The sequence below is a fragment of the Micromys minutus genome (genome assembly GCF_963924665.1).
Source record: "Micromys minutus genome assembly, chromosome: 9".
Lineage (NCBI taxonomy): Eukaryota > Metazoa > Chordata > Mammalia > Rodentia > Muridae > Micromys > Micromys minutus.
Window position 1 is genome coordinate 28,960,171 of NC_137978.1, and position 22,586 is coordinate 28,982,756.

A 22,586-nucleotide genomic window follows, 5' to 3' on the forward strand; every position below is an offset into this window, starting at 1 on the left:
AAAACATATCATAAGCTACCCTTTTCTCTTGAAAGAAATGCTAATTTCAAACAGTCCTCTAATAGAAGAGAAAAGCTTTATCAGTTTTTTCATTTATTCCAGATCGTGTTAAGAATACTAATGCTAGACTTCAGTATGCTAATATCTCTGAGTTTTTTTGGCCAAAAGCTTAGAATTGCTTTTATTCCATGCTAAATACAAAACTAGAAGACCTACTACTTCTAGAGGAAACACAGTGCTTCCATGTAGTTCTTGATTCTAAGGACTTCGGGAAATGTTGCTAAGTCGATTATTGGAATGATGCTAGTCAGCTTCATTTGTACCACACTCTATTATTTATCCTAGTTAAGGAATTGTCTCCTAGAAATTCTATTGTTTTCTCATAGTTTAGAAAGTAGTACATGTATCTTGCAATATTAGAGACTTAGGAAGAATTTTGTCAGCCCCAGGCAGTATTTAGGGTGTGCTACCTTCTTTTCTACACAATAACCATTAAAGATGTGGTTGGAAACTCAATCTAGTAATAGTTTTCATTCTGATGTAAGTTAGGCTATCTAATCTTTACATAATAGTAATGGCATCTCAGATCTACTAATAAATTTGTTTGAAACTTATTTTGGATTTTGCTTTATTTTAGATTTCTGACAATGTGCAATAGACACTTTGGCAGCGTTATTGCCCAAACCATTCGGACTCAAAAGACAGATCAATTTCCACTTTTCCTGATTATCATGGGAAAGCGATCATCTAATGAGGTGTTGAATGTGATACAAGGTAAAGTATATCTCACAACGAAAATAAAATGTTACTAATAACCTTACCATTTTTCCTATCAACGCTGGCCATATTTCTTGCTATTGGTAAATGTCTTTGTCTTTTAAAATCTAAGACATCCTAAGGAATATCTTTTAAAGCATATGTACTATGAAAAATGAACATGCTATTAAACATCTAGATTGAATAACCCAATAAAATCGCATAGTTCCTCAGACATAGGACAGTGAAGTTGTGTTTCAGAAATGGTTAATTCCCTAAAACTAGCAGTTACATTATAATCATTGTCAGGTGTGACATTTATTTCTGTTGATTTATAGCTGTATTGATTAGTTGAAAGAATTGCTTATCTTTAATTATCTAGAAAATCCAGTGACTATACATTGCAAATTGAATTTTTCTCATGCCAATTGTTCCTCCTTATTTGTGTGACTTCTGCCTGAGATACAGCCCTGCAGCAAAAGCTGTAGGATTCCTGTGGATTTAAATGTAATTTACATTTTCCTGGAAATTTAACCAAATTTTACATTATTTAAAAAAAAAAAGAAGTGAATGAATGGGTTCATGTTGTTACTAATTCATCCAAAAGCTAGAGCAAAGCATTGCTGTGTTCATGGGGAAGCTTAAATAGAAATCGTTCCATGTCGCCAGGAAAAAGTTTTCAAGTGCTTCAAGCTGAAGCTTGGGTCTGGGGTATTTCATTTAATTGTAATGGGGGAGGGGAGTTGTGCATTCCAGTCCCTTTAAAGCCTACACAAAACAAAAGCTCAGGTATTTTGTTTTCTCTATAACTTTCCAGAGCTTGGTTTCCTGGGCAGTTTTTTAAAAGACCAGCTGAGGGATCAGATTCCCATGGGGTGAGGAGAAAGTGAAGACACTTTTTTCTTCTTTTCCTCATCCTGGGCAACATTGTGATAGCTTGTGTCTTGTAAAGTGTGGGCCTTGGACTCCAGAAGCTCTGCTTCAGGAGACCTGCAAGGTCACAATTATTTTAGGGTTTGTTCCACCTGGTACTGTTTTTGTAGTTTAGTTGTGGTTTGCCCTTTTTATTGTGTTAGCAGTTGTCATAGCAGGACATATGTCATAGCCAAGCCTCTTGACACAAATCATCATGGATTAGGGATATCTGTCACTGCTACCCACTCACAGCTGTAAAAGGAAAAGGCCATTCAAGAGGATTCTTAAAGAAATAAAGGGGTTTTTTTCTGTTGTTGTTTTGTTTTTTTAATGTTAGTCTTTTTGTTAGGTGATGCAAACCAATATATTTTAGCTGTCTCAAAGAGAAACACGTGTGTAGTTTCATGAGCTACACTTGCCTTTCCTGAAGTCATTTTTGCAGTCTGACAAATTATGCTTCTATAGACTGGGCACTTGGGAAACATTTTCTACAGAACAAAAGTAATTCTGTCACTTTCAAGTAAAAGAACCAGTGTTATTTGTTGCCAATGATAAAATTTGAGTTTTTAATAAAAAATGTATATTCTCCACTAAAAGACTAGCAACATGAATAATTTTGATGGCATTAATAGTGATATTAACCATTATGTTTTATAAAAATAAGAGATATGTTTGATGGAGTAGCAGTATGGTGTGAGGGAAGGGAGTGCCTCTGTGGGGCTATGCTGAGACATTCCTTCCCCCAGAGGGATCAGCCACAGGATGCTAAGATACAGAATTGAGTTTAGTCAGGGCATGGAGTGGGGAGCTGAGAGGGCAGTGGGGGGAGGGGGTAAGAGGCTGGCCATAGCACATTTAGAGTGGGGGGAAGGGAAGAGGGTAAGGGAGCAGGAGCTAGAGGAGGGAGCAAGAGTAGGAAGGCAAGAGAGTGAGGAGGGGCCAATCAGCCTCTTTTACCATGAGTCTGGCACACCTGTCTGTTGCCAGGTAACTGTGGGGCAGAGCCTAGACAAAATTCCAACATTAACAAATGTGATTTTTTAAAAAATATACATAGTGCATCAACATTCAGAAGAAATACATAAGACAGTGAAGTAATGTTTTCAAAAGGTGTCAGTGCCTAATGGGATGAAATTATGGGTGGAAGGAAGATCAGTTCAAAGATATGAGCTGGGTACTAGAAGATGCACCTGAACTTGAGTGAGTGAGTAAGGAAGATAAAGAGTTCAAGGTCAGCCTGAACAATAAAGAGAAGCCATAGTGTTTTGAGAGGAAGTGGAAAAGAATTCTAGTGTAATGTAGTAGGAAAGTATATGTTTTGATAATTTTAAATTTTTTATGCTGATAATTTGAAGAAATTTCCTGTCAAACTGGATATAGTATCAAAGAACTATAAGTAGAAATAACAATTAGATGTTTTTTTTTCTGATTACATTTATTCAGAAGGCCACACATTCTTCATAAGTTTCAACCAGTACAGCATATTTTCACAAGTTTAATATAGAAATAGATATAAAGCTATAACTGGTTTTTGTTGAGCCAGACAGTACAGAAAGAAGTATATGAGAACGTTACATAAACTGGGCCACTCTTGTAATATTTTTCTTCTGGAATAAGTACTGTTAACAAAATATATTAGATTATGATGGCACTCTTACTTTTAAATGAATTGATACATGTTATAAATATTTTCATTTTTTAAAAATATTGGGGCTGGAGAGATGGCTCATTGGTTAAGGGCACTGACTGCTCTTCCAGAAATCCTGAGTTCAATTCCCAGCAACCACATGGTGGCTCACAACCATTTGTAATGGGATCTTACTCTTCTGGTGTGTCTGAAGACAGTGACAGTGTATTCATATACATGAAATAAATAAATAAATCTTTAAAAAAATTTAAGAAAATATTGTATTACATTTATTTGTCACATATGTGTTCTCATCTTTACTATGTAGGTAGGTTCTGTGCCAAACTCATGTTATCAGGTTTGGTGTCAACACCTTTCTGCACTGAGATATTTTGCTTGCCCTTTTATTACAGAGTTTCTAATAAAGTAAGTGTCAGTGACTTCAATGGTTGAATGAGAAATTCCCTTTGTGGGTTCAGGTATTTGAATTTGGTATATAGTTGGAGATATTGCCTGAGGCACTGTAGAACTTTTAAGAGTTGTGGCCTTGCTGGAGGACATATGTCACTGGGGGCAGCGTAGCCTCTCTCTACCCTAATTTGCTCTTTGCTTCTTGTATGACTGGATGTGACCAGCCAGCTTTCTTCTCTGCCTCTGTGTCATGCATTCCCACCCCTGTCACCCCCCCATGCTTTCCTGCCATATTGGGCTCTATCTGTCTGGAGCCATTATGCCATTATGTATTCTAAAAGTTCTGTTACCTCTCTACACGGCATCACCAACTGGGGTCCAAGTATTCAAACTGCTCATGAGCCTGTGCAGACAGTTCTCATTCCCACTACCATGAGTACATGCCATAAAGTATTCTTCTCATACTCAGACTTGTAGTCGCGGCTATTTACAGTCTTACCCAGGAACACTATCTACAGAGTGTTTAGATCCTTTCTGCCATCTGTCATATCTATTAGTAATAACTGCCAATGGCTATATTCTTTGTACTAGGCACATGATAACATTATCTCTGGTACTTCAAAGAACCTTACGGAGGAGTATCACCTTCCTTTTGAGAACAAGAAAGCTGATTCTTAGCTACAATCTACTCATTCTTGTATTCATGTTAAAAAAGTTTTACTTTTATTTCATGTGTATGAGCATTTTGCCTTCATATATTTTTGTGCATCACATGTGTCCCTGGTATCCTCAGAGACTGGAAAAAGGTAGCAGAGTCCACTGAACCTGGAATTACAGATGGCTGTAGGCTACCTTGAAGATTCTGAGAATCAAACGTAGATCATCTGGGAAGATAGCAAGTGCTCTGTCCTAGTTAGGGTTTTATTGCTGTGAAGAGATGTCATGACCACTGCAATTCTTATAAAAGAGAACATTTAATTGGAGCAGCTTACAGTTTCAGGGGTTTAGTCCATTACCATCATGACAGGAAGCATGGCAGTGTACAGGCAGACATGGTGCTGAAGAAGCTGAGAGTTCTGCACCTTGATGCGCAGTTAGCAGAAGAAGACTCTGCCATACTGGGTGTACCTTGAGCACAGAAGACCAAATCCCTGTCCGTACAGTGGCACACTTCTTCTAACAAGGCCACACCTCCTAATAGTGTTATTCCCAATAGACTAAGCATTCAAAATCATGTTTCTATGGGGGCCATACCTATTCAAACTACTACATGCTCTTAACCACTGAGTCATCATTCTAGATCCTTATTCATTTTTTTTTTATTAAACACATACGTAAGGTACCTTTGTTATAAGCTAGACAGTTTCTAGAAACTAGATTAAATACCTTATGAGTAGCACAATTTTTATTTCAACTCTTAGTACAAGGTCACTTCTGTTTTCTTAGTGCCTAGATAATGTGTGGCCCATAACTTACTTGAGAGAATAGTAGTACTGTGAAAACAGGATCATTTTATTTAAGTACCACAAGTACTCCCTAACCCCATGCTGCCAACAATCATGAGGGAAATTTGGAGAAACACCATTGGAAAAAATCATATTAGCCATATCCTGTGCTGGAAAATACCGTCATGGATGCTTATTCTTTATCATCCTGATAACATGTCATTAATGTGGCATGGTGACATCATAGGCCCTGGAGAATCTCTCTCTTCCTGTAGATCTGAAAGGAAAGAGAGCTCCTTCATGTAACTTTGTAAGTTTCTCTTTTGTAGTTTTGTAAGCCATCCCAAGCAAAATCATATGAATTTAGGGGATGTTTGTTATTTATGCACATTGCCTTTTTTTTTTTTTTTTTTTTTTTTTTTTTTTAGATATAGGGGGTAAAATAAGGTTAAGGAAAAATTAAGCATCTTTAAATTCTTCATAAAGATCATAGTCTAGTCATTCATTTGACAGCTTAGAGGGAAAATATTCATTGAGGGTAATAGTGCCCCCCCCAACATTGAATTCTTGTTTGTTTTGCCAAAGTAATTTCAGCAGTGATTCCAAGTATAGAAAATGGCTGGTGGGGGTGGGGTGTGGCTGTTTATGTAGTTTAGTGGTAAACTGGTTATGTAGCATGTTCTTCTCCAGCTCCACTTCCTGGGGGTTGGGGTGCCAGGGTCAGAGGCACAGGAAGAAGAGATAGGCCTTAGAGGAAGGGCTGGCTCCTGAGACTCACCTGCTTTCAAATCCCAACCCTGTGATTATTGCCTTGATCTTTGTTGATTGGGTTTCTTGAGCCCTTTAAAGGTGGTTTTTCTTCTTGTGAAAACCTAAAGTATAATTAATTACTTCTTCATGGAATTGTACAGATCAGGTGAGATAAAACATAAAGTAATTTAACATAATCACAGACATGTAAATAAGTAGTAGCTGTTACAGTGTTATTAACACTGTTGTTTTTATAAATTCAAAAGACTTTTGAACCTCATGACTTGGACATTCTTCTTCTGGTACTAAAAATTGTTAATTGAAGTTGTTCCAAATCCAATTTTTCTAAAAATTTAACTGCCACTGTTACTTATTGAACATTTGAAGCATTTCGTTGAAAATATTTTAAATACTAGCTTTCCTGTATGTAATTTTTAATGCTGTTAATTTCTTTACTAAAATGATACTTTATTTTTAATAATTTTAATAACTTAAGTTATGTAAAATTCTATATAGAGCTCGGGATCTCTCATGTCTTTCTAGGTAATACAACAGTGGATGAGTTAATGATGAGACTCATGGCTGCAATGGAGATTTTCTCAGCTCAACAACAGGAAGACATAAAAGATGAGGTAAGACAAGAGGTGAAGTGGAATTTCTATAGGAGGTTAATGAGATGATGTGCCAGTGGGGCTGAATGAGTGTTTTGTGACTGATGGGTAAGGATGGTAAAGACAATTCTAGATTTGCAAGGCCCTAAATTTATGGATTGTTTGTTTACAGTTTACTACATTTATGGTGCTGGACAGTTCATTTTGCAAGAAAATAGTTCAGTGGCTAGTTTACAGATTTAGTTCAGGAATTTCTGCTTCCTATATAGAGTTTTGTTGCTATTGTTTTGGTTTTGATTTTTTAAGACAGGGTTTCTCTGCATAGCCTTGGCTATCCTGGAACTCACTATATAGACCAGGATGGCCTCATACCTCGAGATCTACCTCCTCTTCCCAACAAGTGCTGGGATTAAAGGTGTGTACTACCACCACTCAGCAACTATATACATTTTATCTGTAACAGAACTTTTTTTTCTTCTCTTGTCTTGTCATTTCTGAGGTTTACTGCCACTGTCTTCTAACCTAGGCCTAGTACTGGAAGTTTCTAGCCACCATACAATCTTAGCTAAGCCTAGAGTGTTATCACCTTCTCTGACTTAGTTACTGCATATGCTTATTCTTTCTAGTTCTTTCTGAACTCTGGCTGGCTGGTTCAACTCAGCTTTTCTGGCTTAAACTCCTTCTAAGCTGACTGATTCAATCTGACTTCTCTCAGTCTCTAACTTTTTGCTCTACTTGTCCCGAAACTAACTCTAGCAATCTGTTCTGATCTTCTGACTCCTTCTCTCTCCCTTTCTTTTTCTGTCTTCACCTATGTCTAGCTTGTTCTCTGTCTGCAACCTGTCTCTATCCAATGTCCCAGTAAAATTGCCTCTGTCTCCCCACCTCCACCCCTACTCGATCTGCTCTGTTCTGCTCTGCTCCCAAAAGTACCTACCCTTTCCCTTCTCTTTTCCTTACAGTTGGGTGTATCCAATCCTGTCAAATATTTCTCTGGTTTGTCACTTTTTCTGGTACTCAATTAGACATCACTTTCAAACATGTTGTGTGTCCTTCTACAAACTAACTTTAACTTAATCCTTTAAATTAAAGGTGTGTGCTAAGGGCTAAGCCATACCACAGCTAGAAACAGTTGTTTGTTTTCCAGTAAATAACACAATCTCTGGGTTCATAGCATGATGAAATATTCTGCAACATTTTTCATCCCATTTTGTGCAGACATAGTAAGGAAGCACTGAGCTGAGTTGCTGAGGACTGATTTTGGTAGAGATAGTTCTAACTTTAGTGTTTAATATAGAGCGCCTAAAAGAATGGTTTCATTCTCCTTTATGGTGCTTCTAGGTCAGCAGTTCTCAGTCCACAGGTTGTAAGCCATTAGGGAGTCAAAAACCCCTTTCACAGGGTTCACCTAAGTTGATGGGAAAACACAGAGATTTACGGTATGACTCATAAACATAGGAAAATTACACTTATGAAGTAACAACAAAATAATTTCATGGTTGTAAAGGATCACAGCATTGGGAAAATGAACCATGATTCATTCCAACTAAAACCTCTGTAGGTCATGGATATGGAGGATTAAATCCAAGAAAGTACAACTTGGGTTGGAATGATTATTTTTAAACGAGAAAATTAAGGTCAGAGTGAGTATTCTAGCTCGTAACTCTTTTTTTTTTTTTTTTGAACAACTTTATTTTAAAAAACAAATATAAATGAACAAATTTTAAGCATTTTTACATAAAAGTATACAAATACATTTTTGTCAGTGCTTGGCTTTTTTTTTTTCTCCAAAGGTTTGATAGTGTGCATTAAGGTCTTACTAGTTACAATGAGAAAAAGTACATGTAAACACGATATAACCCGGAATTAGTCAAAGTTTTCTTGGTGTGTAAAGATTGAGCATAAAGGTTTTTTTCTTTTTTCTTTCTTTTTTTTTTTTTTTTTTTCCTTGAACTTCACACAGTCTGTGAGTTGTATCTGGCGTGTTCAGAGCTTTCTGGGGTTAGTATCCCATTATCAGTGACTGCATATTATGTCTGTTTTTTTGTGACTGGGTTATCTCACTCAGGATGATATTCTCTAGATGCAACCATTTTCTTAAGAATTTGGTTAAGTCATTCTTTCTGATAGCTGAGTAGTAATCCATTGTATAAATATAAAACAATTTTTGTATCCATTCATCTACTGAAGGACATCTGAGTTTTTTCCACCTTCTGGCTATTATAAATAGAGTTGCTATGAACATTGTGGGGCATGCGTCTTTGTTGTATATTGGAGTGTCTCTGGGGTATATGCCCAGAAATGGAATAGCTGGATCTTCAGGTAGTACTATGTCCAATTTTCTCAGGAATCGCCAGACTGATTTCCAGAGTAGTTGTATCAGTTTACAACCTCATCAACAGTGGAGAAGTGTTCCTCATTCTCCGCAGCCTCGCCAGCATCTGCTGTCATCTGAGTTTTGGATCTTGGCCAATCTGACTGGTGTGAGGTGGAATCTCAGGGTTGTTTTGATTTGCATTTCCCTGATGGCTAAGGATGTCGAACACTTCCTCAGGTGTTTCTCAGCCATTCGATATTCCTCAATTGAGAACTTTTTGTTTAGCTCTGTAGCCCATTTTTTAATAGGGTTGTTTGATTCTCTGGTGTCTAGCTTTTTGAGTTCTTTATATACCTTGAATATTAGGTCTCTATCTGATGTGGGGATGGTAAAGATCTTTTCCCCATCTGTTGGCTGCCGTTTTGTTTTCTTGACAGTGTCCGTAGCCTTACAGAAACTTTGCAATCTTATTAAGTCCCATTTGTCAATCTTTGACCTTAGAGTACAAGCTATTGGTGTTCTGTTCAGGAAATTTTCTCCTGTGCCTATGTGTTCTAAGGTTTTTTCTACTTTCTCATCTAATAGTTTCAGTGTACCTGGTTTAATGTGGAGATCTTTGATCCACTTAAACTTGAGCATTGTACAAGGAGATAAGAAAGGGTCTATTTTCATTCTTCTGCATGCCGAGTGCCAGTTGGACCAACACCACTTGTTGAAGAGGCTGTCCTTTTTCCATTGAATGTTTACAGCTCTTTGTCAAAAATCAGGTGACCATATACGTGAGGGCTCATTTCTGGATCTTCTATTTCATTGACCCACGTGCCTATTTCTGTACCAGTACCATGCAGTTTTCAGCACAATTGCCTTGTAATATAGCTTGAGGTCAGGGATAGTGATTCCCTCAGATGTTTTCTTGTTGTTGAGGATGGATTTCGCTATCCTAGGTCTTTTGTTATTCCAGATGAAATTGCACATTGCTCTTTCCAACTCAATGAAGAACTGGGTTGGAATTTTGATGGGGATTGCATTGAATCTGTAGATTGCTTTTGGTAAGATGGTCATTTTTACAATGTTGATCCTTCCAATCCATGAGCATGGGAGATCTTTCCATTTTCTGAGATCTTCCCCAATTTCCATCTTTAGAGGTTTGAAGTTGTTGTGATACAAGTCCTTCACTTGCTTAGTTAGAATTACACCAAGGTATTTCAGTTGGTTCATAGTCTCTGCTAGTTTTACAGTGTCCTTGTTCAGTTTCTGTTTCTATGATTTATCCATTGGTGAGAGTGGGGTATTAAAGTTCCACTATTATTGTGTGGGGTGAAATGTATTTTTTGAGCTTTAGTAGGGTTTGTTTTATGAATATGGGTGCTTTTATAAGCATATATGTTAAGGATTGAGAATTCCTCCTGACATATTTCCCCTGTAATGAGTAAAAATTATCCTTCCTTATCTTTTTTTGATAACTTTTGGTTGGAAATTTACTTTATTCGATATTAGAATAGCCACTCCAGCTTGCTTCTTGGGGCCATTTGCTTGTGAGTTTTTTCCCAACCTTTCACTCTGAGATAGTGTCTGTCTTTGTCTCTGAGATGAGTTTCCTGTATGCAGCAAAATACTGGGTTTTGTTTATGTATCCAGTCTGATAGCCTATATTTTTTTATTGGAGAGTTATGTCCATTTATGTTAATAGATATCAAGGAATAGTGGTTGCTGTTTCCTGCTATTATTGCTTTTGTAGGTTGAATTGCGCCTGTGTCTCTTTCTCCTTTTGGTTTTCTTGCTTAGGAGTTTTCTTGTTTTTACTAGGATGTAGTTCCCCTCATTGTATTGGGTTTTCCACCTATAATTCGTTGTAGTGCTGGGTTTGTGGTCAGATATTGTGTAAATTTAGTTTTGTCTTGGAATATCTTCATCTCTCCATCTATGGTGATTGATAGTTTTGCTGGGTATAGCTGATTGGGCTGGCACTTGTGCTCTCTTAGTGTCTGCATGATTTCTGTCCGGGCTCTTCTAGCTTTCATAGTCTCTGTTGAGAAATCAGGTGTGATTCTGATTGGTCTGCCTTTATATGTTACATGACCTCTTTCCCTTACTGCTTTTAGTATTCTTTCTTTGCTTTGGGCACTTGGTGTTTTGACTATTAAGTGTCAGGAGAAATTTCTTTTCTGTTCCAATCTATTTGGAGTTCTGTAGGCTTCTTTTATGCTCGTGGTCATCTCATTCTTAAGGGTAGGGAAGTTTTCTTCTACAATTTTGTTGAAGATATTCAATGTGCCTCTTAGTTGATACTCTTCTCCCTCTTCTATTCCTATTATCCTTAGGTTTGGTCTTCTCATTGTGTCCTGGATCTCCTGGACATTTTGGGTTATGAGCTTTTTGGTTTTTGCATCTTCTCTGACTGTTTTGTCTATGTTTTCAATGTTGTCTTCGGCCCCCGAGATTCTCTCTTCCATCTCTTGTATTCTGTTGGAGATGCTTGCATCTGTGACTCATGATTTCTTTTTTAGGATTTCTTCACCCTGGGTTTTCTCTTTTAGTGTTTTTTTTTTATTGTGTCCATTTCCATTTTCAATTCCTTTTTCCATTCCTTCATCATCTTTTTCTTCTTGTTCTTTGAGTTCTTTTAGTGTTTTTCTTGTTTCTTCTTTAAAAGCTTCTAATTCTTTATGCTTTTCCTCCTGTTCTTGTTTAAGGATCTCTATAATCATCTTGAGGTAGGATTTCGGGTCTGAGTCTTCTTTTTCTGGAGTGTTTAGCATTTCACTGTTTACTGTGATGGGAGAGCTGGGTTCTAGTGTTGCCAGGTTGTCTTGGTTTCCCTGGGGTACGTTCTTTCGCTTTCCTCTTGCCATCTTGTTGTCAGTGATTGGTTCTCTCCTTTCCCTTGTACCTGGCCTGTGTCTCTGGATCTCCGCTATTCCTGGTGGCGGATGGTCCGAGCCCTGTTCTGCACCCAAAAGTGGCCGGCTGGGAACAGAGGCCCAATGCTGGATTCCTGGTCTCTGGATCAAGCAGGGCATGGTGCTCTTTCCGCACGCGCTCGACAGAGATCTCTCTTCCCCCTGGCTAGTCGGAACCCCTTCTCGCCATGCCTGTGTCTCTGGGTCTTCACTGTTCCTGGTGGCGGATGCTGGTAACTCTTAAATCCCCTTAATCATTAGTATTTGGTCAATTAAGAAATCTCTGGATTATGAAAATAATTCTTTAATAGAAATATGAAGCAGATATTAGCATATGTTAATTTGAAGTGCTAAGCTTTTGGATATTTGTAAACTTATATTTTAATTTTTCAATTTTTCTCTAGAATAGCAAAAGGAGAAACTAATTCTAAGCAATGATAAAATTGCTAGGTATCTAGCCTGTCTTCAGTTGAATACTGTTTGCTTATTGCCAATGTAAAGCTATAGACAGTATTAATATAAGAGTATACTAGTGCATTTTGCCTTATTTTGTTGTGCCTTCCATTCAATTAAGAGGGTTTTTGTTTGATTGTTTTGCTTTGGGGAAGGATAGGGAGGTGATTGGTTCTATTTTGTTTGAGTGTTTGTATTGAGATGGGGTTTCCTTTTGGAGCCTTGGTGTCCTGAAACAGTGTAGACCAAGCTGACCTAGAACTCACAGAGGTCTGCCTGCTTCTCCCTCTAATACTGGGCCCAATTATGTTTTTCTCTGTTTGTTTTTTTTCAATAGGGCTTATCTTTTACTCATGTTTATAATTTCATCTCCTTCCACCTAGGAAAAATTCAGTACTCGATAAATGTTTGTTAGCTGATTAAATATGTGAATGTTTGGGAAATTTTTCATGAAATAAGTTAACTTAAAAAGGCAGTGTTTAATTATGTGATATAAACATAAGGTACCCACAGTAAGAGATATATAGTGTTATGACTACTTTTGCTCTCTCCTATTTGTTTTCTGAGACAGACCTCACACCTCCCATGTATCTCAGGCTCTCTCTGAGACAGGTTCCCATATATCTCAGGCAAACCAAAGATGACACCAAACTTACATTACTTCCCCCTCTATCTTCCAATTGCTGGGTTATAGGTGTGCATCAGTGTCTCCCTGATTTTATTTAGTGCTCAAGATCAAACCCAGAACTTAATGCATGCTACATACGTGCTATGCCAAGTGAGCTACATCTTCAGACATTAGCATAGTTCTTTAATGCTTAGTGGCTTTCTTATACTTCCAAAGAAATGGACAGATTCTAATTTTTCTATATAGTCTGTTGCTATTTACTTTGAAGGAAAAACAGCCATGTATATGGTAGAAAGATGTTTACGTGTTACTCTGTAAATTTGACAGTGTCATTTTGAAATAATGAAGCACTTTACTTAGGAATTTGTAATAATAGGTGTGTTGCCATCCAAGATTAAATGCATCCTGGATTGGAGGCATTTATTGGCAGTAATTCACTAAACACATTCTTCAGCCATTTAAATCTTGAATCTCATTAGTGTCAGATTTACAGATTATACTATATGATAAATAATATGAATAGACATTTTAATCTCAATTTGTGTGTTTTGGAGTTCATTGATAAAGAAATTGATGTTAATTCAGTTAATACTGAGCAAAAAAATTGACAGGAAGATCACTTGAACAATTCAAGGCTCCTATAATTGAATTTAACTATATGAAAAAGAAAGATTCCTAAGTCTTTAGTGTCTTCATAAATATTATTATATAGGTTATAAATACAGTTTTCACGAAATTATCATAGTTAGGATTTATTCCTACAAAGGGACACATGACTGTCGTAACTGTTATAAAGAAAGCCCAGGATTGGTATAACTGGGTCCTCGGGTAGTACTATGTCCAATTTTCTGAGGAACCTTCAGACTGATTTTCATAGTGGTTGTACCAGCTTGCAATCCCACCAACAATGGAGGAGTCTTTCTCTTTCTCCACATCCTAGCCAGCATCTGCTGTCACCTGAGTTTTTGATCTTAGCTATTCTGACTGGTGTGAGGTGGAATCTAGGGACTTTTTTGATTTGCATTTCCCTGATGACTAGGGATGTTGAACATTTTTTTAGGTGCTTCTCAGCCATTTGATATTCCTCAGGTGGGAATTCTTTGTTTAGCTCTTCCCCATTTTTAATAGGGTTATTTAGTTCTCTGGTGTCTTAAATTCATGAGTTTTTTGTATATATTGGATATTAGTCTTCTATCGAATGTAGGATTGGTAAATATCTTTTCCCAATCTGTTGGTTGCCATTTTGTCCTATTGACAATGTCCTTTGCCTTACAGAAGCTTTGAAGTTTTAGGAGGTCCCATTTTTCTATTCTTGGTCTTAGAGCATAAGTCGTTGGTGTTCTGTTCAGAAAAATTTCCACTGTGCCCATGTGTTCGAAGATTTTCCCCACTTTCTCTTTTATTAGATTCAGTGTATCAGGTTTTCTGTGGAAGTCCTTGATCCACTTGGACTTAAGCTTTGTACAACATGATCAGAATGGATCAATTTGCATTCTTCTGGATGCTGACTGCCAGTTGGACCAGCACCATTTGTTGAAAATGCTGTCTTTTTTTCTACTAGATGTTTTAAACTTCTTTGTCAAACATCAGGTGACCGTAGGTGTGTGAGTTCATTTCTAGATCTTCAGTTCTATTCCATTGATCTATCTGTCTGTCTCTGTATCAGCACCATACAGTTTCTATGACTATTGCTCTGTAATACAACTTGAGGTTGAGGATTATGATTCACCTGGCAGTTCTTTTATTGTTGAGTATAGTTTTTGCTATCCTGAGTTTTTTGTTATTCCCAATGAATTTGCAAATTGTTCTTTCTAACTCTATGAAGAATTGAGTTGGAATTTTGATAGTGATTGCATTGAATCTGTGGATTGCTTTTGGCAAGATGGCCATTTTTACTATGTTGATCCTCCTAATCCATGAGCATGGGAGATCTTTCCATCTCTTCTTCAGTTTCTTTCTTCAGAGACTTGCAGTTCTTGTCATACAATTCTTTTGCTCGCTTGGTTAATGTCACACCAAGGTATTTTATATTGTTTGTGACTATTGTGAAGGTGTTGATTCTCTAATTTCTTTCTCGGCCTGTTTATCCTTTCAGTAGAGGAAGGCTACTTGCTGGTTTGTCTTCGGCCCCTGATATTCTCTATCATCTCTTGTAGTCTGTTGCTGATGCTTGCATCTGTGACTCCTGATTTCTTTATCTTTCTTTTCTTTTTTTTTTTTTTTTTTTTTTTAATCTCCTGGGTTGTTTCTTTTTGTGTTTCCCTTATTGTTTCTATTTCCAATTCCTGTTTGGTAGTGTTTTCCTGTGATTCTTTGAGTGTTCTCTCCTGGTTCTTCTGTAATTGTTTAAGGGAGTTATTTATGTGTTTCTCCAAGATCTCCATCATCATCATGAAGTGTGATTTCAAATCTAAGTCTTGTTTTTCTGTTGTGTTTGGCAATCCACTACTTGCTGTGGTGGGAGAGCTGGGTTCTGATGTTGCCGAGTTGTCTTGGTTTCCCTTGCTTAGGTTCTTTTGCTTTCCTCTTGCCATCTTGTCATCTTGTTGTCTGTGATTATATGTGATCTTGTTGTCTCTGACAGGAACCTGTCCCTCATATGGATCTGAGGGCCTGTAGGCTTAGGAACAAAACGGCAGTGACTCTGTTCTGTATCCATGGGCTCAGGTTGGGAGAGCTTCTCAGCTATGTGCAGGCGCGTCCTAAGTCTTGATGGTGCTCACCCGGCCCACAGCGCCGGAGAGCTGTTTTCTTCTTTAGAATATGTTTTTTATTAAATTTGACTACAAACAATAGAGGGGTTCTAGCATGTAAATGAATTAAGTTTTGTTAGCACTGTTGTTTTTTTAACTGTAGATGAGACCTCTACTTGATAAATAAGCATTTGTAATACTTAACTTTTTAATCTATTTATTATTTACTTATTCAGTATTAGTTCATATAGAATTCCTCTTAAGGCCTACTTCCTTCCAGCCTAATCTCAGATTAGCCTGTATCGGTACATGGGTACAGTTCAACTAGCGTAGAGATCAGGGAAGTTTGGAAGAGCAGTTACCCTATATATTCATATGTTCAAATTTCCTCTCTCCCTCTCTCTCATGGGGGGGGGGGTGTGCATAAAACCAAACAAAATTGGAAACCACAGCATATAACCAAAAGATCTGTATGTGTTTGTTTGCTTTTAAATGCCCAGACCAAAAATACCACTGAGTTTGTTTTGTGTGGGGCATCTACTGCTGGGCATGGGACCTGCCCATGGTTTATATACCCAGTGATACTCCATTGGAGAAAACTAATTTTCCTTTTGCCAGTAGTTATCAATTGACAGTAGCTTCTGAAATAGGGAAGCTTGTTTACTTACCCTTTCGTTACTGAGACCCTTACTTGGCTTAGATCTGCTCAGGCTCCAGGCAGTCTAGCATAGTCCCTAAGTTCATGTGCATCAGGCTGTTGTGTATAGAAAGCCTGTTTCATTGGTGTATGCCATCCTCATTGGCTCCTACAGTCTTTCCACCTCTTCTTCAGAGGTCCCTGAGTCCTGGGGCAGGAATTTGTTAGATACTTCCCATTTAGGACTAAGTATGTTTCATGGTCTCTTAACACTTATAGACTTCATTACTAAATGTATATCCTGTTTAAGTTACTTGAACAAATTCATAATAGCTTGTCTCAATAGTTATTGTCTCATTCCTGAGCTATGTTATATTTTTCAGGGCCTATTGTAGTAGTGTTGCTGGATTCTTGTGGAGAGGTATTATTTTGGCTGTTAATGATTGAGTTTTTATGCTGCAGTCTAGGTATCTAGGTTTGAGCTGATTGTAATTCTAGATGTTGTTATGGTCCTTTCTCTGTAGGGTGAGTGTTCTATTACTTAGAGTGTGGTGGGTGTGGGTTGTCCAGTAGGGAGTACTTCGGGGTCTTTGCTAGGTAGTGGCCATTATGGGTACAGGGTAGAACATCTTTGTAGGTATTGAGGCTCATATGAAGGATGGGGATGGGATAGAAGGGAGGGAGCTCAGTGAGAGTGCCAAGAAGAAGGAAAGTATAACTACAGGCTTTTCCTTCAGCACCCCAGCTTCCAAAGTAACATCTCTGAGATTTGATTATATATGAATAAATGCCTATGCCATAAGCTTGTAACTTAATTGACCCATTATTTTATTCTATGAGTAACACATGACTGGTTATCTCTTCTCAGTTTCATGTGTCTCCTCAGAGTTATGGGTGAATTTCTTCCCACACCTGACTTTATCTTAGAGTTTCTTCCTCCCTACCAGAACTCCTACTTCCTATTTCCTGCCTCAGCATATTGGCCAGTCAGCTTTTTTTATTGACTTATACACAAGGGATTCTCCCTACAGGAAAGCTGGGCCTTCCCCAAGTATCTACAGATTCCTCAGGAAGTCTAGTCAGAAAGGGAGGAAAGGACACTGCACGTCCTCTGCTACAGGGCTGTGGATAAGTCCGGAAATTTTGCAGTGGAAAACAGGAGGGAGAGTGATGTTCACCTACCTGATTCCCAGGCTGGCATGGCTACCAGACCATGACTCAGTTTTATTCATGTTTATTTCATACTTCATAGAAAAGGTTGATTTTGACATCTGAGCTTTCATATTTCCATGTTATTGTTAAACATGGATTTATTTTTTCTTGTTTGAATTAGTTTGATTCCTTGTTACCCAAAATTGATTCTAATCTAATTGTGCCTTATTGAAGCACAAATGTATTTATGAATACCACAGATCATTGCATCATAGTCCAAACTACTTCATCACTAATATAAACAGTATATAAGCACAGTATTGCTAGTAAATGTACGAAATTGATTGTATAAAGAAATAATGCACTTATCACTGCTGGCAATGTTTCTGTTAAGATTTTTTTTCTTAAAGGACAAATTATTAATTTATTTTTAAGGAAAGTTCAGTGATTTACCTCTTTGTTACATAAAGTATCATACAAACATTTCATATATTTGAGGCCTGGTTCTCCAAACATATTAGCTCCCATGGTCAGTAACTTCGTCAGTGGATTAATTCATTGATTAATTTATAATTGAATGAGGTTTTAGGAGTTCCAGCTCTGTTGGAGAAAATTAGTGATCATGTGCATACCATGTCTCTGGCTCTTTTCTCTGCCTTTCTCTGCCTCCTACAACTAGAAGATTCACTATACACATCCCGCAAGAGTGTTTTGCCTTATTTTACACAAGCCAACAAGCCCAAGTAATTGTGGGTTAAAAATAAAAGCCTAAATTTTTCCCCTCAATTGTGTTGTTTCTCAGGTATTTTTGACAGCAATGATAAGCTAACAGAAAGTAGTGCTGAGATGGGAGATCATTACTATGACTGTGGGTGGCTTTGTGGTTGAAAACATTTTGGAACTAGTTATGGAAGAAATTTGTAGAAGTTGGGAGAAGCAGGCTAGAAAAGCCTGAACATTGTAAATAGAGCTTAATGGATTATTATCATATGAGCCCAAAATACTAGGATGCTGATAGAAATTCAGTTAGTAAAGACTGTACTCATTAGATTACAAATGTGAATGAGAGAAGTCTATTAGGAATTAGCCTAAAGGCCACTTCTATTATATTCTGACAGAGATCTTGTATACATGTTGCCCATGCCTAAGACTATGTTAGGTTGAGTTTAGAGGTGCCAAACTAACTAATCTGGTGGAGGGAAACTTCAAGCCTCCCAAGCATTTCATCTATGGATATTGCTTACTTCTTTAGACAAACTTATAGTTAAAATCATAAGGGAAAGCAAGCAGAAGAATTTGAAAGACTGCCATTTGGCTAGGAAAGGAACATGTTTGAAGTTGGAGCCAAAGTAGGTGTGGTTGCTTAAAAAGATTAGTATCGCTGAGAAAATGCCAAGGATGTTGCATCCAGACAATAGCAAAGATCCCTTAAAGGCATCTCAGCCATTGGCCATGATCCACCCATAGCAAGCTCAAGGATGTAAGGGTGCAAATTTACTTGAAAAGGTTTCTTTGGGAGACAGCTCCAGAGTTTATGGGCATCCTCAGGACTGTTTCCATTATTCAACCATCCAGGCACTGAGAGAATGATGCTTCCATGAACCCCTAGGTCCAGCTGACAGCAGACCTTGTTTCCCTTTGCTAGTGGTAGACGTGCAGAGATGGAGAATACAAGGTTTCTAGGGCACTGTGCAACAAAATTGGATGTAGCTCCTGAAAGGGTTATTTTTAAAGTTGACAGAGAGGAAGCAATATTTATTGGAAACCTTAGGAAGTTAAAAATGTCAAGCGTGTGAAACATTTCAGAGCCAGCTCAATAAAGAGCCCATGTGGACCATAGCTAGCTAGGTCAAAGAGTCAAGAGTTTGTTCAAACCCTTTAAAGCAACTTGCGGCTGGTTTTATCTATGTCAGCTTACAGCTGAGCGTTTTCATGAGTTGCAGAAGAAATTCTGGACTTGAACTTTTGAGCAGTGCTTAAACTGCTAAAAATTAGGTGCTCTTTGAGATAGAGTGATTACATTTTGCAAATATGTTCCTAAGGAAGAAAGTAGAGACCAAAAAACAAAATCTCAGGAGAGCCAGTTGATCTCCAAGGATGCCAGGTCATTCACTGGGAAAGGAGCAGTCTACTCAACATTAATTCTGGGGAAACTAGGTTACCAGATAAAAAAAAAAATAAGCTTAATGCCATGGTTTTCACCATTTTTACTCTACAGGAACGAATCAAGTGAAGTTTAAGAACAAAAATGTACTTAGAGGAATATATAAGAGAATAGCTGCATTTCTCCAGTATTTTTTAGAAATATACCAGAAATATGGGAAACAGAATAGATTAGACTACCACAATTAAATGTTAAGGTGGACCATTCAGGGTAAACTGGTCGGTTCTCCCAACTTGTAGAAGAGACTGTGCTTGGGACAAGGGAACCTTCCTATGTAGACATATGGAAGAAGGCTGAGGTTCCTGGGGAAGACTCCACTGCAGAAACAGGTACAAGAGTGCATCCCCAGCTTTCCTTATCAGTCCCTTGGCCTTTGGATTGGTGTCAAAAATCAGTTGTTCTTTAAATATTTAAGCCACAGTATGGGATTGCTGGGCAGACGTTCAGGTTTACTTGGCCTGAGTAAGACGGAGGTTCATGTTTTATGCCTCGGGCTGGATAATAGTGGGAAAACAACAATCATTAACAAACTGAAACCCACAAATCTCAATCTCAAGATATAGTTCCAACCATAGAATTTAGCATAGAGAAATTCAAATCGTCCAGTTTGTCTTTTACGGTGTTTGACATGTCAGGTCAAGGAAGGTACAGGAATCTCTGGGAACACTATTATAAAGATGGACAAGCCATTATTTTTGTCATTAATAGTAGTGATAAAGTAAGGATGGTTGTGGCCAAAGAAGAGCGTCATACCCTTCTAAATCACCCAGATATTAAGCACCATCGGATTCCAATCTTGTTCTTTGTAAACAAAATGGATCTTAGAGACTCAGTGACTTCCGTGAAAGTGTCTCTAGCACTAATAAGCCACAGCATATTAGTGCTGGTGATGCCATCAAGAAGGACTGGCTTCAAGATCAGATCCAAGCTGTGAAGACGTGAGTGATTTTCAATTAATGGAATCTAAATGTAAAGCATACTGGATCATCTCAAATTTATTTTAAAAGATATGTGCATCTAAGAAAATTTTTTTACATTTTGCTTGCTTGTGTGGACTCTGGGAGAACATTTTAAAGACTTTAGGACTTGAGACATTGTTAATCTGGCCATTAACTACACAAAATCTAACATTTCTTTAGAGCTCCTTAGTTTACAGCTTCTTGTAAAAGTCTACACATTTAAATACCACTTATAAGTCATCTCAATATCCTATCATGATTTATGATATCTTAGATGTATTTATTTTTAATTGTCTTCTAAAAGTTTAGTTCATTGTATGTATGACTTTGAAGTGCAAATTGTATTAGCAAAACAGCCTTAAAGATTTATAAGAGATCACAGGTAATTAGTACATATATGATTTTTATTCTCTCACTATCAATAAAAATAAAATACACCAAGATAGATAGATAGATAGATAGATAGATAGATAGATAGATAGATAGATAGATAGATAGATAGATAGATGTTAAGGTGGACATAGTAACACATTTCAACCGAGATCTCAGGAAATAGGCAAGAGGACTACACAAATTTGAGGCCATCCTGGCTTATATAACAAAAACGAATGCTTATGGTAACCTCATTTTTCTCTGTTATCACATAGTTCAGGATCCATGCCTAAGGAATAGTGGGCCATTAGTGGATGGGTCTACCTGCCTCCATTAGTCCCCCAAAGACATACAAGTCTGTAGGCCAACCTGATCCAGACAGTGTCTCACTGAGTCTCTTCTTAGGTGATTTCTAGACTGTATCAAGTTGACAGTTAAGCTAACCATCACCCCTGGGAATTTGAGAAGTTGTTATAGCACATTCTGAACGCTATTGAAATCCAACAAAGCAGAAAATATTCAAGCTTTGTCTTTATGAGTTTTAACCCTGAGTAGCTGAGCTGTGTATTACTTGCCATTCAAGTCCAAACTTCCACCTCCAATGGAAACTGGGGTGTCCAAAATATCCTGAAGAAAGAACTAAATATGTGCCTTTGGGATTTGGTTTCTTTGTTTCCACATTGTTTCACTGTGTTGCCGAGGCTAGCTTCGATCCATAGTTCTCCTGCCTCAGCCTCTGGGGTAGCTGAGATCATAGGCTTACCAAGAGACCCAGCTGTGACTGCATTCAGTGTCTGCTTTTCTAAGTATTATTTTCCACAATCATCTCTTCGCTGTCATAATAGTCATAAATAGTTACTGTCATTGTTTTACTGAAGAAGACCTGATGTGTATGTAGAAGTTAAATAACTTGTCAGATTCTTACAGCTGCTTCACAGCCGTAGTCTACATTTGCTTTGCATATATCATGAACTGTCATGACCCTAACATACCCTTGTATTCATCAACTAAGTTGAATCAGTACTCATTCAAAGATTAAATAAAGTCAGAATGGACCTACCTGAAGTGTAGACCAGACATTCCTAGATTCCCAAATATCTTAGCCAGTTGAATGGAACCTACAAAGAAAAACTTGTCTTACTGTCTACTTTTGTGCGTGAAATAACACTCAGTGTTTTTAAAAAAAAAGTACATGCACACCCTCTTTGTTTACATTTGTTGCTCTTAAAATGCCTGCTGCTGATGGATCAGTTCATCCATTCCTGACACCTCAGAGTAGAAGTTAGTAATTGTCATCGATGAGACTAATGTAAAGAGATTAGTGAGTCAACATTGGCATTACAGTTCAGCACACCTGCTTAGAGCCTGTCCTCCACATTTTCCCCTCTGCTGCCTGAGGTGGAGTCGTCTTCATGGATTACAGTAACACTTTTTGACAAGTTTAGACTGGGTGGAACTGTGTGTAATGACAGAACACAATTGATAATATCTCAGTAATGCATTCTTTTTTTATTTTGGCTGTCACTGTCTATCACTGTAAAAGCATTCAATGTTAAATCATTGGCTCAACCTGTCTACTTTTTTCTTTCAGTAACAGTAAGGCCAAATGAAGTATATGCACTTTTCTAGTATAAGATGATAACTGGCTGTGGGGGCAGTGTGTCTGGTTACTTGGTTCCTTTTATGTATAACCTTTGGGATTTTCATTTTAAGATTTATTTTTTGTACTTTTAACTATCTGTATATGTGTGTGCCTGCATACATGTGAGTGCAGGTGCTGACTGTGGCCAGAGAGG

The 22,586-nt window shown here is 37.7% G+C and overlaps 1 protein-coding gene across 1 annotated transcript in view; it reads left to right on the forward strand.

Moving 5' to 3' along the window:
* The window catches only part of FAF1 (Fas associated factor 1), a 265,810-nt gene that overhangs the window by 195,267 nt on the left and 47,957 nt on the right, over window positions 1–22,586 (forward strand). The window contains exons 14-15 of the mRNA XM_080921695.1: window positions 638–774; window positions 6,448–6,536. Coding sequence (XP_080777821.1) covers window positions 638–774; window positions 6,448–6,536 — 226 coding nt within the window. The remainder of the gene's footprint in view (window positions 1–637; window positions 775–6,447; window positions 6,537–22,586) is intronic.